Below are 18,148 nucleotides of genomic sequence, written 5' to 3'. Positions count from 1 at the left end.
CATTGGTAGGGATACGTAAAAAACTAATAATAAAATAAATGCAAAAATGAATAGTGTCATTATAAATTTATACTGTTACTGTAATAATATTTTATTTTTACACAATTTTGCATGGACTAAAGTGGGTGAATTTTATGCTTGATTGGAATGTGACATTTTTTCTATTATATAAGTACTAATGTGAGTGCCCTTACTTGATATATTTTTGTTTGCGTAAGTAAATATCATATGTTAAATGAAATCACTTGCAAACATTCTTCATGTATAAGCAATAAATAAATATAATGTGTGTGTGTGTTTGTGCTATTCTTATTCTTTGGATTTAATTTTGTTTATACACACACACATTAGCCTCATCACACACACTTCACGCATGCAATGAGACTTTTTATTTTTTGGGTTTACACGTTTTATCCATGGAAGTTTTTTTTTTTTTTTTTTTTTTTTTAAGAAGTTGTATTAGTAATTGACTATTAATGTGAGAGAGAAATGTGGAGGTGGGAAAAAAACAGTTTAGTGATTAAAAAAAAGGTATGTTTGTGGAAAAAAAAAAAAGTTCTATTTTTTTTTTTTTTAAGTTGTATTAGTATTTGACAACTAACGTGAGAGAGAAATGTGGAAGTGAGAGAAAAAACTTTTTTTTTAAATTGAAAAAAAAAATGAGGATAGAAGTTTTAAAATTACTAATTTTACATGTCTAACCCTATGATTTAAGCCTAAAAAACGGATAAATTTGAAGGTATTTTAGGCATCTAAATTGAGGATTTCAAATAGAGGAAGCCTCTTAAATAGTACTTAATATATACTAGTCTCTGAGCATGCACTCACGCGCATGCTCAAAAGCTCTTCTATTTTTTGGTAAAAATTAATAATTTGCATTTATTATAATTTGGGATTTCTACCTTTTCCAATCACCAAAAAAAAAAAAAAAAAAAAAAAACATAAGGGTGTAGTGAATTTTTTTTTTTTTAAATTGAAAAAAAAAATGAGGATAGAAGAAACAAAAACATCGTGATGAAGTAAAAAAAAAAAAAAAAAATGAATACTTGGGATGAGTTTTGTAGATTTGAAGAGTTTTAAAACTAATAAAAGAGTAATCTTATTTTATAGGAAGTTAGTAAGTAGAAGTAAGAATTTAAATAAACGTAAAAGTAGGAGTTTACTAGAAGCAGGAAGGTATTTCAACGTAGAAGTAGGAATTTATTATTTTTGTTAATTTACTATTTTAACCTCAATTTTAAGTTTTAGGTAGAGGTATTTTTGACAGTAAAAAAAGTAATAACTAACTTTCTTTTTCTAATTTACTATTTTGACCTCATTTTTAAGTTATTGGTTAATTAATTTAGGGGTATTTTTGACAAGAAAAAAGTCAATAACTAACTTTCTGAATCCTCTTAATATATACAGATTTCTGAATCCTCTTAAAGGAAAAAAAAAAAATACATTCCATTTGGTTTAAGTGCTGTTGCGATAAGACGGTGCAGGTGGATGCTAAAATTGTTGTGGATTGGATGATTGACTGAGGGCTCCGCAATTTGAACACCTTGACTTTTTAAAAAAAATTTATATAAATACTTGAAGCAAAAAAAATAATATACAAAATTAATCTATTTTGACCATCCTAAAAAAAGTATTGAGCACTTTAATCTAAGAATAACAAGAATTTAGGTTCAACAAATATAAGAGTTATGTTACGTCCACAACATTTTTACAATACTTTCACAATAAATTCTAAGTGGTAAACTGTTACAACTTCTAATTTGGGCTCAATGTTGACATAATTTTTTTACCTCCTAATAATAGTTTGTCACATAAAATTTATTGTAAAAATATTGTAGACATAGAATTACTCCAAAAATAATCATGCCCCTCAAATATAATTTGTATCCTCCTAAAAAAAATAACAAGAATAAAAACTAGATAACATAAAAAATAACCCAAACAAAAACAAAACCAAGCCAAAAAACAAGTAAATAAGTTATTCAACAAAAAAAAAATATTCAAAAACAAAAAATTAAAATCCATAATCATTCAAATCTATAATTCGTTCAACCCATTATATACAAATAATTCATGTTGGAGCATTTTAATATTAAATAATTAAAATGAATAAATGTTATAACATAAATGTAAAGATATGGGAGTGAATATGGAAGATGAGGAGTTAGTGAAAATGTTTAATCCCACATTAAAAAGGAGAGAGACTATTTTATTCTTTTTAATTGTGGTGATTAATGGGCTAACATGAATTGTCTCAGATATTGGACTAGATACGTGCACAATAGGGAGGTGAAGGGTGGAGGTGTCCAAGAATTAATATCCAACAATTAATCTTATAACACCCACTATAGTAGAATAATGGACCTAATTGATCAGAATAAATTGGGTAGTAATTTCGTGAGGCCCATTGAGCCTATAAATAGACTCATTAAGACCCAATCTAAGTTACTGCAATATACACCCAAAAAAAAAAAAAAAATAGAGAGATTCTTGGCAAAGAATGGTGTTCTTTCTGGTGGAGCTTTAGGTTTAAACACTTTGTGCAGAGGTCGTTCTAGCCATACGACACTTGTTGGACTGTTGTATCCTGGGGGAGATAGGTTAGAGAAGGTCTGCACCGGTTACAAAGTTTAGCCAACCAAGGGCTTGAATCTCCTTAAAGAGAGCAAGTACCGCGCCTCAATCCAAATAATATTGTGTAATTTCTCTCTTTAAATTAATAAAATTCAGGAGTATTATTTAGTTTCTCTTTGTGTTATTTTCATTATCATTGTGTTAGCACCAACAATTTTAAGGAGATTCATCATATGGAGCCTACACAAGAGAAACCAAATGAGCCTATGGGAGATCTCAATAAGCCCTTTCGCTTTAAGGGGGCTCACTTCAAGAGGTGGAAAGGAAAGGTCCTCTTCTACTTAAGTCTTCTCAAAGTCTCATATATCCTCACTGACAAGAATCCATCAAAAGTTCCTACCGATGAAAAAAGTGAGGAAGAATACAGTCTCCATCAAGAAAAAATAGATAAGTATATAAAAGATGAATATAATTGTTGCTCTTATCTTTTGAATTGTCTTGCCGACATTTCTATGATTATTATGATACAACTTATAATTCTGTTAAGAAAATTTGGAAAGCTTTACAAAGTGTCGGGGGCGAAAAAGTTTTCTTTTCGATAAATGAGATTTATGATGGGTTGGGGGGTCTAAACCGAAACTCGACAATGGGCTCAATGCACGGCCTAAAGGCTATTGGTGAAGATCCAAGGAATCCACTATATTTTATGCCTTGGGCCTAGATTGGAATTGACAAGAGTAGCCCATAAACAATCCCAACAACGGACACGTTAACACAGTTAAAAAGTATACCGTAAGAAATAACCCAGCAGTAAAATGTTTCTGCAGAAAATGACCCAGCGATAAGGTATTTCTGCAAAAAATAGCCCAGTGGTAAAGTAAGATAAAACAGGATAAACCTCCAGCTGTTAGCTACTTCATTCGTTAGCTTTGGAGAGGAGTCTTTTAATCCAACAATATGAGGGAAAAATTCTATAGTAACAGTTACATCATAAACATTAACAGTAAATAAATAAGTCAATATCATGGGTTCCATTATGACAAATAATGAGGAAAACTTAGTGTGAGATAAAGGGAGAGAGAGATCCCAGCTAGCGCAGCAAGATCATTATGATGCCAAGACATGCTCGTGAATATAGTGAGTAATGAGTAGAGAGAGTAATTTGTGAGTAGTATGAGTAATGAATAAGAGTGTATAGTAAGGCTGTTGGAGCTTTATGCTGAGGGTAGATAAGTGTTTATGAGTATAGATATGAGAAGTGTTTTTGAGCTAGGAGTTGGGGACTTAGTTTCTAGGCTTGAAACTAAGAACTCAGTGCTTTTTTTCAGAACTTAGAGAAGGTTTAAACAGAGAGGTTAAGGAAAAATCTTTCCTAGTGTATGTCTTAGTGTATCTTGGTCTCTCCCTCTTCGACATTAATGGAGAGTTCCATTTATATCTGGGTTTTTAGGGGGTGATTAGCAAATAATCTTTGCTAAATCTTTCCCAATCCTCAGAAAATCCTTAGAGAATCGTTCTTGAGATTTTAGCTAATAGTGTTAAGCTTAACTTTTAGAAGATTGTTGCTGTTTTGGGTAATAACAACTGGGATTCTAACTTAGCATTGAATGCTGATTGGCCTTGGCTGATGGGATTAGAGCACGCTTTAGGCTAATAATCTTGGTTATGTTACAGCTAGAATCAGAGCTCCCTAGGGCAAATTGGATCACCCCAAGCCAGGTGTCAACCTTGGAGCCCTTACTGGGAACTCTGCTGGGAACCCCTTGGTGCCCTCTAAACCACATTTCCTTAAGTTTCCCCATTTGGGGTTCATGTACTTAGTCCATGAACCAGAGAAGTATGAAAATGAATTGATTTCAAGTTGTTTCAGGAGCTTTGATGGCTTGGTCATAGCTGCTCTTAGTTCTTGACTAAATAGGTTGGAGAAGAAAGAAGTGATAGCTAGCTAAAGCTTCCTAACTTTCTATCACATCACTTTCAGTTTAATGTCACATGAGAAATGATGGAATTTCAGCTTATGGAGGAAGGGTTTAACCCCAGATGAACACGTGTCCTCTTCTGATCTGATTAGACAAGTTGGGACTTGATGGGAATAGGCTCCAACTGTTTAGTTGTGCTAGATTTTGGTTGGACAGCTCACGTGACCTCTTGCTGCTGGAATTTGTGTGTGAACTGAGCTGGTCCAGTTGGGCTTTGTAGTTAAGCTTCCTTGGGCTTGGTTGTCCCTACAAAATGAATAGTTTTGTCATGGGTGATATTCATGGGCTTTTACAAATCTTGTAAGAGAGGTATTTCTTGAGGGATGAATAGTTATATTTCCCATGAGTGTGAGATTTAGTATATGTAAAACAAGTGTCAAAATAATATTTGAATCTTGTGAATATGTGCCAAAATAGCATTTGGGCTTTATGAAATAGTTATCTAAATAATATTTGGGCTTTGTAAAATAGGTGCCAAAATAGTATTTGGGTTTTATGAAATAGTGTCAAATTAGTATTTGGGCTTTGTAAAATAAGTGCCAAAATAACATTTGGGCTTTATGAAATAGTGTCAAATTAGAATTTGGGCTTTGTAAAATTTTGTAAAAAATATTGCCATGTAGCAATGGGCTTTGTAAGAGTGTTGTGTAGCAACGGGCTTTGAAAGGGTGCCGTGTAATAACCATCGATTTTTTAGGCCTAATGTCTAATATTGCAGGTGTTCTATTTTTTTTACTTCTTTTGTTTCCCCCCTTCACTTTTTTAGGTTTTTCATATTTTACCTTCAAGCCAACAGATTGAAACAAGTGAAGTTTTGTTTCTTATATGTAGAGCTTGGCAAGCTTTTTGTAACAAGTGGGGATCTCTCATAATTTAACACATTTTTTTCTCTGAAAGTTTAGTTAATTTTGAATTTGCACGCTGTAATTTAGAGTTATTTATTATACTCTAACTAAATGCACATTTTGCTGTTATTTAATGGTTTTTTTTTCTTCAATGCAAAAGAAAGGAGCATAGTATTTATTACTTACCATTGTGTTGTAATATATGAACTAATTGAACAAAGAAATTAATGAAATGGCCAGACATGTGTCATTGATGATGACTCTGACCTTACTAAAATTTTATGATGAAAGAGTGCTCCAATGGAGAGTCTCATGAGACCGGCACATAGCAAGATTTTTCCGCTCTAAACATATATAGCTCATTAGGTAGCTAGATAGAGTACTAAAGAACAAGAAATGATTAATTATCTCTTAAAAACTATTCCATGGCTGTTCATCCAATTAGAACAATGTAGATTGCCATACTCCAAAGAATGGCATTCCGTGAACTGTCTAATCTTGCTACGGCACAATCCATGGCAAAGAGTCTTGAAGATGAGAATTCTTTATCACCACCCAAAACAGGTATGACATGACAACTCCCACCTTCACCTTACTCACATAGTTGCTCGCAGAAGTTTTGCCCAAAACACCATTAACTTGGTTACGCAATGCAAAAACCTGAAGCTCTAGTCCAAATGAGCATAGCAATCCTCTTGTGTGGTCCCATAATTATGAACATGAAATGGCAGCTACAAGAATTTTTTTAGGAGAATCGTTAAGAAACTTAAATTAAACAAAATTTAATAAAAAGTAAACTTGAATATATCAAGTTATCGACCAAAAAAAAAAAAAAACACACTCAAACATTTGTTTGTGCAATTTGAAATCCCAGATCCTTTATTGTTTGAGCTTGAAATCTAAGATAGCTACCGAAAGAAATTGGAAAATTTAGGCCCTATTTGGATTTTTATTTTTCATCACTCATCACTTAAAATACCCCATTACTCTACACAAACTTTGTTTGGCATCATCACTCAACTTATCATCACTCAATATTTTTTCACTGTTTGTGAGACCCATGCCCGACACACTCCTAGCCCCTAATAACTCTCTCTCTCTCTCTCTCTCTCTCTCTCTCTCTCTCTCTCTCTCTCTATTTTTGTTCTTTTTTGCTTTGAGTTGTATGGAGACCTCCCTCCACCCTATTCGGCCGACGAAGACAAGCCCAACAACACCATCGTGTGGTCCAGCAGCGCCAAGATGGCTCCGCTAACTCTCTGCAACCGCAAGTCCTCTTCGGTCTTCGCTTCGTCACAGACCATTCTCAAATCCCAAACCGAGGCCAAAACCCAGTGAAAGAAGAAGAAGAGGGCGATCGAGGCAAAGGTGTGGAGGGAACTCAAACCCAGTGAAAAAAAAACACCGAGAAAATTTCAATGAGACCCACCTCTACAATCTCATCTCCTTTGCAAAATTTTAGTACTTACCCACTATTCTATACACATTTTCACACTAAGAAACTTTTTATCTATTTTTCTTTGCCTCTTCTCTCTCTCTCTGTTTTTCTTGCTTGGGTTATGGATTGTGAGAGATGAGAATGTGAGTCTGATTTGACTTGGTACACAAAGATTGTGAATTTCTTGACTTTCTAAGATCTAGAAGCCTTCTAGGTCTTTGATTCAGATCTGTGTTTGCAAAAAAAATCATTTTTTTTTTGTAAAGGTTATGATCTTAAACTTTGAAACCCACTAGTGTGAAAGGAAAAAGAAAAAGAAGAAGAAGAAGAAGAAGATCATCGAACCCATAGAGAGAGAGAGAGAGAGGAAAAAAAAAAAAAAAGAGGTCAAAGGTTGCGGTTGACCTCTGACCGTGGGACCCAGTATGTTGTTTTAATTACAGAAATGCTATTGAAAACAGAGTTTGGAAACTAAAAACACCTAAAATGTGTTTTCAGTTTCCATAACTCATCACTCAAAAATCAGAGAATTGAGTGATGGAAACAAAAATTGGAAACAGAGTTATGAAAATCCAAACAGACTTCTCAGTCATGGGTCCCACCATTTTTGAGTTATGAGTTATGGAAACAGAGTTATGAGTTATGGAAATAGCAAATCCAAATAGCCTCGTAGTTCTCTTTGAACATTGAACAAGTTGATTATGAGTAGTGATAGTGCTAAAACTTAACAAAGCATGTAATATAGTAATGTTTAAGAATATAATACACCAAGGATTCTTTACTTGGATGGGCTAGAAAATTTGATTGGTGGAGGTGAGGCTAAGAAAGCAGAATTGAAGCACAAGAAAAACCTTTTGGGTATGAGACTGGATTTCTTTGGTCAGAAAAGTTGGAGGGATTCACAATGATGATGATGTAATTAAAGCATTGTAGCCAAATCCAAATTTAGCATCCTTACACGAACTCTAATACCAAGGTATTAGAGCACTAGCATCTAGGTTTGTTAAGAAACACTTATTTTATATCCTCAAAACCTACTTTATCTATTTTATCATCTCATTTTACAACTCACTTAACATCTTAGTTTCTAATTTTTTTATACAACTCATTAAAATAATATAAACTATAGCATCAAATAACATAAAAAATCATGTTTTTCTCTCTAGTCTTTCATTTCTTTTTCCTCTCTTCTTGTTTCTCTCTCCAGAAAACCCACACAACCACCTTCCACCAAAACTCAGCCCGTGTCATCACCAAAATTACCCAAAAAGATTGCCACCACCACCCACCACCATTGAAAACCCAAACCACAACAATAAAACCAAGCAACCACCACCACCAACAACCACCAAAATCACATATCCATACCCACAAATGACAAACCCAAATAAATAAATAAATAAATATATATATATATATATATATATAATATATAAATACAAAACCCAAATGGAACTGCTACCCACCACCATTGCACTCACCACCACAAAAAAGTACTCATCATCACCATCCACCATAAACACCAAATCCCAGAAAAAGCCCTCCACCACTCACCACCACCACTTACCAAACCCACACCAAGCAACCCACCACCACAAACACCAAATCCCAGAAAAAGCCCTCCACCACTCACCACCACCACTTACCAAACCCACACCAAGCAACCCACCACCACTCACCAAACCTAGAAAAAACCCACACACAAACCGACAAGCAATCCATCAATTCAACACCGAAACTCAAACCATTCAACACCAAAACTCCAAACAGCAACCATCAAAACAAACACCGATTCAAACAAACAAACACAACCACCAATTCAATATCGATTCAAACAAACACCAATAGCAACCATCACCGATCTAGCCACCGATTCAAATAAACACCAACAACCATCACCGATCTAGCCACCGAGAAACCACAAACCCAAAAATGACCAACAAACAACCACCAAGAAACCCAAAAATTCCAGGCGAAACCCAAATTTAAACCAACCAACAAACCCTTGAATCTTCAGTCTAGGAAGAGAGCAATACAGTGAAAAAAAAAAAAGGATAGAGAGAAAATGAGTGATTGAATGGCATGGGGAGAGCAATGGAGCTTTTGCAATTAGGAGAGAGAGAGAGAGAGAGAGAGAGAGAAGAATGACTAAAAGTGAGATGAGGAGTGCTATATAGCACAGGAGAAGAAAGAGAACATCAAATATTTTCATTTCAAATAATAGTATTTGTTTTGCATCCAAGTAAATAGTTGGTTCTATATATAAGAGCATTCTCATCAAAGATTGTAAAAATTTTAGCATTTAGCATCTAAAAAACCAACTTTATAACATTTAACATATCACTTTACAATACAACTTAATCAAAACTTCTATTTTTTTTTACCACTTAATTTAAATATTCTTTCTTTGTTATTTTTTATTCTTCTTCTCTCTCCCTTTGTCTTTCTCTATTTCTCAACCCAACAAATTTAGAACCTTCTCCCTCTCTCTGATCTTCTGTTCTCAAACCCATGCTCCATGGTTGATCACCAAGCTCCGTCTCTGAACATCAACGCCACCACTCCATGGTGTTTCGACCCTAAGTCTCACCCTCTCCATATTCTTAGCCTAAAACCCTTCTCATCCCTTCGAGCCCTCCCTCCTAAATTGAGCTTTCCTTCTAAACCTCCATGGCCAGAGATTTCAAGCTCATCACCTCCAACCACACACCACTACCGAAACCTAGCCAAAATCAAATCACAACAAAGACCTAGAAGCCCACCCATCTAATCACAAAATCACGAACCACATCCACCGAAATCACAAACCACAGAATCACAAATCAAAGAATCACAACAAAGACCCAAATCACGAATCAAATCACACCCACCAAAATCAAAGCACGAAACCCACAAAACAACCAAAATCACAAAATCAAAACAACCCACCCTTGGTGAAAAGCGACGTGCAAACCTCAATCAACCCAGCCACTTCCGGAGCGTCTCATGTCCAACGTGGCACTGGCGGTGGAAGCCACGCTCAGGGAACACGTCCACAACACCTTTAACGAGGCCCTCGGAAAAACGACGATGGCAGCGCCATCCTTGTTGTCGCGTTGCTCACCGTTGTTGAAGTGGAGATCAAGAGTCACAGAGAGAGAGAGAGAGAGAGAGAAGAAAGGCACGACACAAGAGAGAGTGAGAGAGAGAAAAAGAAAAAGAAATATATTAAAAAACTTTAGCATCTTGCTATAATAGGGTGTCAAAGATGAGATTCCATTATAGCTCAATGCTAAATTTTTAGAATTTAGCATATTTGATGTAGATGTGTTTTTATCATTTGAGGTGCTAAAAATGCTAAAAAATAGCATTTAGCATTTTTAGCACCTTTGATAAGCATTCTTATTAAGAATGCTATAAAATATAGCATTTAGCATCTCAAAAAGTTACTTTATTCATTTTAACAACTCACTTTACAATATACTCAATATCAAAGGTTCTATTATTTTACCACTTCATTTAAATATTCTTTTTTTATTCTTTATTCATTTAAATCATTAATTACATCCATTGTTGCTATAGTGTTTCATTAAACAAACAATTTTTTTTTTTTTAACATCTTGCTACAGTGGGCTGCTAGAGCCCACTATAGTTAGATGTCAAAATTAATAACATCTAGCACCTTTGATGAAGGGTGCTTTTTTAAAATTTGATGTTAAATTATAGCATTTGACACCTTTGCTAAGAATGCTCTAAGAACCACACAGGTTGTAAAAATATTATAGAAACTCTTACTTAGATGGAGCATGTTTTTTGAGGTTTTGGTTGTAAAATAGCAACTGCGGGTATTTACACTTCCAATACTAGTGCTCTTAGGATGCCAAGTTAGATAATTGATGATCTTAATCAACATGAAAGAGCTTATGCTCAAAAATTGTGAAAACTGTGAGAATTTGCCTTCTTTGGGAAACCTCCCTTCCCCTGAGTTACTAGAAATATGGTTATTGTAATTATGTAGCATGTAAAAACCATGGGCCTTAGATTCTTAGGAATGGATGCACATGATGGCATTCCAAATACAGATGTAGTACTAACCACATCTACAAAAATTGCATTCCCAAAACTGAAGAGTCTCTTTTTTTCTTTTTCTTTTTCTTTTTTGGGGGTCTAACAAAATGGGAAGACTGGTATAACTGGACAAGCTGAAGAGAAGGTTGTTTGATGACGCCGATTCTTGGTTGCTTGACAATTGATAATTTTTTCTGTTAAAGCTTTTTTTTTTTTTTTTTAAATTAAAGAAAAAGTCTAATAATGATTTGTAAGCTATTTTACATATATATATATATATATATATATATATATAACCGAAACCCTTAACTTTTTGTTTACTTCTCTAGAGCTTACTACATCATTATCATTTTTTAAAAAACAAAATTATTTAACATTTTTTAATTAATAATATCAACTTCAACCTGAGTAGGACTAATCTTTGATATCAATAGCCAAAGTCCAAATTTAATAAGGAGTGAAACTCTATCTCTCTAACAAGTCCAACTTAAACTCAAACTCAGACGTTGATAATTTATCTCCAAATTTGCAAGGTTAATCATGAACACTATAAAAGCTGTACAAACCCCAATATATATATATATATATATATAAATTGTGGGGCCCAATAGTTTATGGGTCAGGCCCACTTGCTCATGGGGAGCCCGCAGGCCCAAACTGAAAAAAGTTATGGCCCAAGCTTAAAAGTATAAGGCCAAGGATGGCCCAGGTATGCAGCCAAGGACGGTTTAGTCCTCGGCAAGCCTAAAGCTCCCTTGACAAAAGGGGTAAAAGAGAGTTATAAGAACAAATCCATAAGAAGATCTAAAATATCTTAGGAAAGTTACCCTTATTACCCTTCCCAGATAAGACTATACACCTAACAGAACCGGATTCTTAGGTTTTATCTACCATCCCCACCAATTCTGGGATTAGACTAACGGGACAAATGTCAGTCCTGGAAAAGTTAACCCTACACGTGGACGAAGGACAGCAAACGCAGGATAATATAAAAGGAAACATAAGGTAACGAAGTGAGGGAGCCCCATCTCACTTCCTGGGAAAAACTCCAGGGATGAGAATGCCCGGACAATATATGTACACCACCACGAAAAACCCACCGCCGGGTAACCGGAGAAAAACATTAGTGCTCCTCGGACATGATCCGAGGAGTCCAATCCCTCAAGTTACAAAGCTGTGGGGCTTGGATATCCAGGCTGAAGCCTTTTCTTATCTGAGTTTCCCTAAAGTCCGGTCTGGACCAACGCCCTGTGACCAAACGCTAGCCTTTCAAGCCCACTCTCTACAAATCTTATTGTGAGGGATCCTTCACGTGCGAGCCCAACGTCATTGTTGGGCCGTGTGAGAATCGTGTCCTTACATATATATATATATATATATATATATATTTTAAGACGAGTAGAGTTATGAGCTCTTTTTTTGTTTTTTTTTTTCCTCCTTTACTATGTTATAAAAAAAAATTTATTTTATGGTTTTTCGTGTATTTTTTTTAAGTGATTTTTGTACATGAACTACCAAACCCTTCGCTTTTGACTATATATGATTTTTTTTTTTTTTTATCATTTAAAGTTTAGACCCATTAAAATTTAAAACTTATTGCTTTATGGTTCGTGTATTTTTTTTGAATTGTTTCAATAGCTTATTCTTTAATTATATATCTTTTTGGCATTTTGGAAGTTTTAACATCTAATTTGTGTTAGTTTTTGTAATATTTGAACATGTTTAGCAGATTTCAATGCTATACCATGTATTATTCTTTTGAAGGTTATCAATTTTTCTTTTATATTTCTCTATTGTGTAATCATATACATTTTGTTTTGTTTCAAAAATTTATAGGAAGTAAATCTTATGATTCTTTAATATTTTTTGGCCTTTCAAAAGTTTTAACATCTACATTATTCTTTTGATGGTAACATATTTTTCTCTTATATTTCTCTGTTGTGTAGTCACACACACACACACACACACACATATATATATATATATATATATTGATGCAGGACAACCAAAACAAAAATTGAACAACAATAAAATAAAGAGATATGACCTAGGAGTTAGCACCTAGGCCTTGCTTAGAGTTAGCACCAAGCAGGGAAACCACTAAGAGTTAGCACCTAGGGTAGACCTGGAGTTAGCACCAGATCAAAGAAAGACCAAACGGCTATTTGTTTCATTCATCAAAATATTAACTAACTTCTCAAAAAGTACAATAAGTTGCTTATAAAGGATTGCTAAACCCTAATTCTAATTGGTTGGGAAACCCTAATTACCTTATTACAAAAATAACCTTGCTTCCAAATTAAAATACTAATAGCCCAATAAACTAATAGGACCTAAAACATAAAAATACAATTGACTTGCAAACATAAATAATACTAAATAATAATCTTCTTGTGTCTCTTGCATCATATATATATATATATATATATATATATATATTTATATTTATATTTTATCTATAATTTGTAGGCTCTGAATCTTTTTATTCCTTTCAATAATTATAACCATAGATTATTCTTTTGAATATAACCCATCTTTCTCTTATATTTTTCTATTATTTAGTCATATATATTTTGTTTTGTTTCAATAATTTCTAAGCTGTGAATCATATGATTCTTCAATATTTTTTGGTTTTTCAGAAGTTTTAGGACCTGTTTGGTAGAGAAATTTGAGTAATGTTGTTTGTATTTTTTTGAAATACGCGTGAGGAAAAAAAGTGTGAAAATGCGTATAATATTGTTTAAAAACTGAAAACATATTGCTAAAATGCTCTACCAAACGGGCCCTTAATATCTGAAATTTCATTCTTGAAAATAACAAAATCCATGCAAACATTAAAATAAAAGTTAATGTTATATAATATTAAAAATTTACAAAGACAAATCATTTTGTTAACATAATAACAAAGAAGAACATCGTAAAATTTAGGATATTTCTTTATGCTTTTAACCTAACAGCACATTTCTTTAGTTAGTGAATAATCAATTGTAATTTAATTTGCAGTATCAACGTTAGAATAATATTCCTGAATACGAATTTACTTTATGTGAGTAAAATTTAGGATATTTCTTTTCTCTTAATGTTTAAATGTGCATTTTTATACGGTATTCCTGAGTAATTAATGTAAATCCATGCAATATATAAAATCTCTTATGTTATTTTATAAATTTTTTGTAAGTCATTGCACGTTCAAGCAATGGCTTCTTCATCAAATTATAACACAAATTAAAGTCATACAAGAGCAAATCATGCAATGGTGTAATTTCTTAATCAATTTAAGATTTTATAAGATTATTTTAGTTTACCTCACAAATAGATAGGTTCCCGTGCATAGCACGAGTTAGTGACTCATACTCATAACAACCATTCAATAAATTTCTCAAAATTTTTTCACAACATGAGGTTATAGATTGACCTTGCTACAAATTCAATAAACTTCTCAAATATTTTTTTTTTGCATGAGGATATAGATTGTGATTAATGTAACATTGTATTAAGAAGAATCATCACTGACATTACTTTTATTGTGCAACAATTGCAACTAATCACCTTGTCAGTTGTGAAACTTATTAACTTTTATTTTAAAATTAAAATTATTTAATCTTCTAAGAAAGAACATGAAATCATTGATGGGGCGATAGTGCATGCAATAAAGGAGTGGCTTATATTCTACGGTGGGATTTTTATTCAATAATAGAACCAGTCATATAAAAAATAATCACCACTGGTCAGTACCAAACTCATCTCAGTTTCTTTTTCCTATACGGCTCTGCAAGTTATAATTTAAGTATGGCTGAAGCACTTATTTCCCAGATCCTGGGACAACTGATCTCAGTCACTAGCCAACAAATAGCAGAGAACGTGAAATCGGTGGTGAGTGTTGAAAAACAAGTTGAAAAGCTCACAAGCAATCTACAAGCCATTCAAACTGTCCTTGAGGATGCAGAGAAGAGACAAGTCAGAGAAGCCAGTGTGAAACGTTGGCTAGATAAGCTCAAAGACATGTCCTATGAGATGGAAGACTTATTGGATGAATGGAGCACTGCGATTCTGAAATCACAGATTGACAAAAACAAAGACAAAGTCGAAAATGATGACAACAACGATCTTCTTCTAGCTCCCAAGAAGGTGAGCTCCTTTCCTATCTCTTTCTTGTCTTTGAATCCAGTTAGTCAACTTAGTCGGGCTAGTCATCGTCCTGGTATTGCTAAGAAGATAAAAGTAATAAATGGAAAACTAGATGTGATTGCAAAAGAGAAAGATAGGTATGACTTTAACTCCATTAGAGCTCCTCAACAACCTGACCGTGACAGACAACAAACTTGTTCATTTCTAGATGTATCAGAGATACGAGGTAGAGACCAAGACAAGGAAACCTTAGTGAGAAAGTTATTAATACTATCCGAGAGTGGTCAAACTCAAGGTCAACAAGAAGGAAATGTTAATAACAAGCTCCATATAGCCTCTATAGTAGGCATGGGAGGAATTGGAAAGACAACTCTGGCCCAACTAGCCTACAATGATGAAGAGGTGAAAGCCCATTTTGACATGAGAATATGGATTTGTGTCTCTGACCCTTTTGATGAGATTAGGATTGCCAAAGCAATAGTTGAACAAGTTGGACAATCGGGTCCGAGTTTAGTTGAACTGGAAAGTGTCCTGCAAAACATGTGTAAATCCATTAAGGAAAGGAAGCTCCTTATTGTCCTAGATGATGTGTGGGTTGAGGATTACAAAAAGTGGGAGCCTTTGAAACATTGTCTTCAGCATGGTGCTCAAGGAAGCACAATTTTGGTGACCACACGTAAGGAAAGAGTAGCACAGATGATGGGAAGCTCATGTATGTTCCAGCTGCAGAATTTGTCTGAGGGGGACACTTGGTGGTTGTTTAGTCAGTTGGCATTTCTTGGAAGGGCTAGTGAAGAGTGTGAAACATTAGAAGAAATTGGCAAGAAGATTGTTTCCAAGTGTAAGGGTCTGCCTCTTGCTGCAAAAACTCTAGGGTCACTCATGCGTTTTAGAAGAACTAAAGCAGAGTGGCAGAATGTTCTGGATAGTGAGATTTGGGAATTGGAAGAGGCTGAAAAGGGCCTTCTACCTCCTCTATTGTTTAGCTTATATGATTTGCCCTCTGCAATAAGACGGTGTTTCTTATTTTGTGCCGTCTTTCCCAAAGATTATGAAATAAAGAAGGATGTTTTGATCAAATTGTGGATGGCACAAGGTTATCTCAGCTCCTCGCGAAGTAGAGAGATGGAAGTAACTGGTCAGGAGTACTTTGAAAGCCTAGCTGCACACTCTTTGTTCCAGGATTTCATAAAAGATGATGATGGTAGCATAATACAGTGCAAGATGCATGACATAGTTCACGACTTTGCACAATTTCTTACAAGAAACGAATGTGTTATCATGGAGGTTGACAGTAAAAAAAAGCCAAGCATGGATGCATTCTACAAAAAGGTTCGTCACTTAACCTTGACATGTGCATCAGATGCGCAAATGCCCGTCTTCAATTACAATGCAGTGAATTCACGCACTCTCTTGAATCTGGCCGAAGACATTGCTCTACCTCATTTATTCGATAATTTGACACGGCTTAGGGCATTAGATTTAAATGCTGCTGCAATTAAAGAAGTTCCTGTCAAGGTACGCAACTTGATGCATTTAAGATACCTTAACTTGAGTAAAAACACTAGATTGCATGAATTGCCTGAAGCAGTGTGTGATTTGAGCAATTTGGAATCCCTGATCCTTAATTGGTGTCAAAGCCTCAAGAGACTACCTCAAGGGATTGGGAAACTTATCAACTTGAGGCATCTTGAGCTTGAAGAGACCTCAAATCTAAGGAAGTTTCCTAAAGGAATTGGAAAATTAAGTTCTCTTCGAACATTGAGCAAGTTCATTGTGAGAGGCGATGGTGTTAAAAAGGCATGTAATATGGTACTGTTAAAAAATATGAAACACCTCCAAGGGATTCTTTACTTGGATGGGCTAGAAAATTTGATAAGTGGGGGTGAGTCTAAGAAAGCAGAATTGAAGAACAAGAAAAACCTTTTGGGTTTGAGGCTGGATTTCTATGGTCAGAAAAGAGAGGGAGGAATTCACAATGATGATGATGATGATGATGATGTAATTGAAGAATTGCAGCCAAATCCAAATCTGGCATCCTTACACATACTCTACTACCAAGGCACTAGGTTGCCAAGTTGGATAATGATGTTAACCAACATGAGAGAGCTTATACTCAAAAATTGTGAAAACTGTGAGAATTTGCCTCCTTTGGGAAATCTCCCTTCCCTTGAGTTACTAGAAATATGGTATATGTATCATGTAAAGACCATGGGCCATAGATTTTTGGGGGTGGATGCACATGATAGCATTCCAAACACAGATGATGTACTAACCACATCTACAAAAATTGCATTCCCAAAACTGAAGAGACTCGGGTTTTTTGGCCTGACAGAGTGGGAAGACTGGTATGACTGGACAAGCTGGAGAGAAGATTGTTTGATAATGCCGAGACTCAGTTGCTTGACAATTGAATGCTGCCCCAAGCTAAAGGCACTGCCACACCTCATTCAGACTGCACCTATACAAGTAACTATCAGAGAGTGTCCTATACTTGAGACAATGCTGCCACAAGGAGAGAGGAGAGGATTGGGCCAAGATATCTCATATCCCAATCAAATTTGATTCATTCTGTACATAAAAAACACCGTCCTTACTCGTTGAAGATATGAAGCCAAGTGAAACCGAGCAAGGTTTAAGTAATAGTCTATTGATAATAACATCTTTTGTAGTGCCTCATTTAACTCTGGATCTTGATACTTTAATTTTACTTCTTGTGAGTTATTGTAATAAATTTATATCCAAAAGACTCTATTATATTATGAGTGTAGAACTGATGCGTGTTTCTAATTAAATAAAAAATAAAAAATGTTTTACCACGGTCTTTGAGTGGAGTACATGGTGTGTGTGTTTGTCTCTCCAAAAAATATAAAATAAGTTTTTCTTTCTTTCTTTATTTCTTTTTTTGTGGTAATTTTCCTAAAAGATTCCTCCTTTTTTTTTTTTTTTTTTTGTGTTTGGGGTGGTGTCTTCGTTTGTTTTGTGTGCTAAAAAGCTCCATTGCTCATAGATTATATAACCTATGTTACAAAACTTTTAGCATGTTACATCTAGTTTGTAATATATATCTAACCTATCCTCGAAATTGCTTAACTCTTATTGAGCCATCTAGATTTAGTACAATTCAATCGAAAGGT

The 18,148-nt window shown here is 34.5% G+C and overlaps 1 protein-coding gene across 1 annotated transcript; it reads left to right on the top strand.

Moving 5' to 3' along the window:
- The first annotated feature begins 14,672 nt into the window (after positions 1-14,672).
- Positions 14,673-17,576, top strand: LOC126703876 (putative disease resistance protein RGA3). The gene has a single exon (XM_050402937.1). The coding sequence runs from the start codon at positions 14,673-14,675 to the stop codon at positions 17,574-17,576; it is 2,904 nt and encodes a 967-aa protein (XP_050258894.1).
- The last annotated feature ends 572 nt before the right edge of the window (positions 17,577-18,148 follow it).

Source organism: Quercus robur, chromosome 10 (assembly GCF_932294415.1).
Source record: "Quercus robur chromosome 10, dhQueRobu3.1, whole genome shotgun sequence".
Classification (NCBI taxonomy): Eukaryota; Viridiplantae; Streptophyta; class Magnoliopsida; order Fagales; family Fagaceae; genus Quercus; species Quercus robur.
The sequence above is the reverse complement of the archived record's forward strand: the minus strand, read 5'-3'. Positions and strand labels throughout refer to the sequence as shown.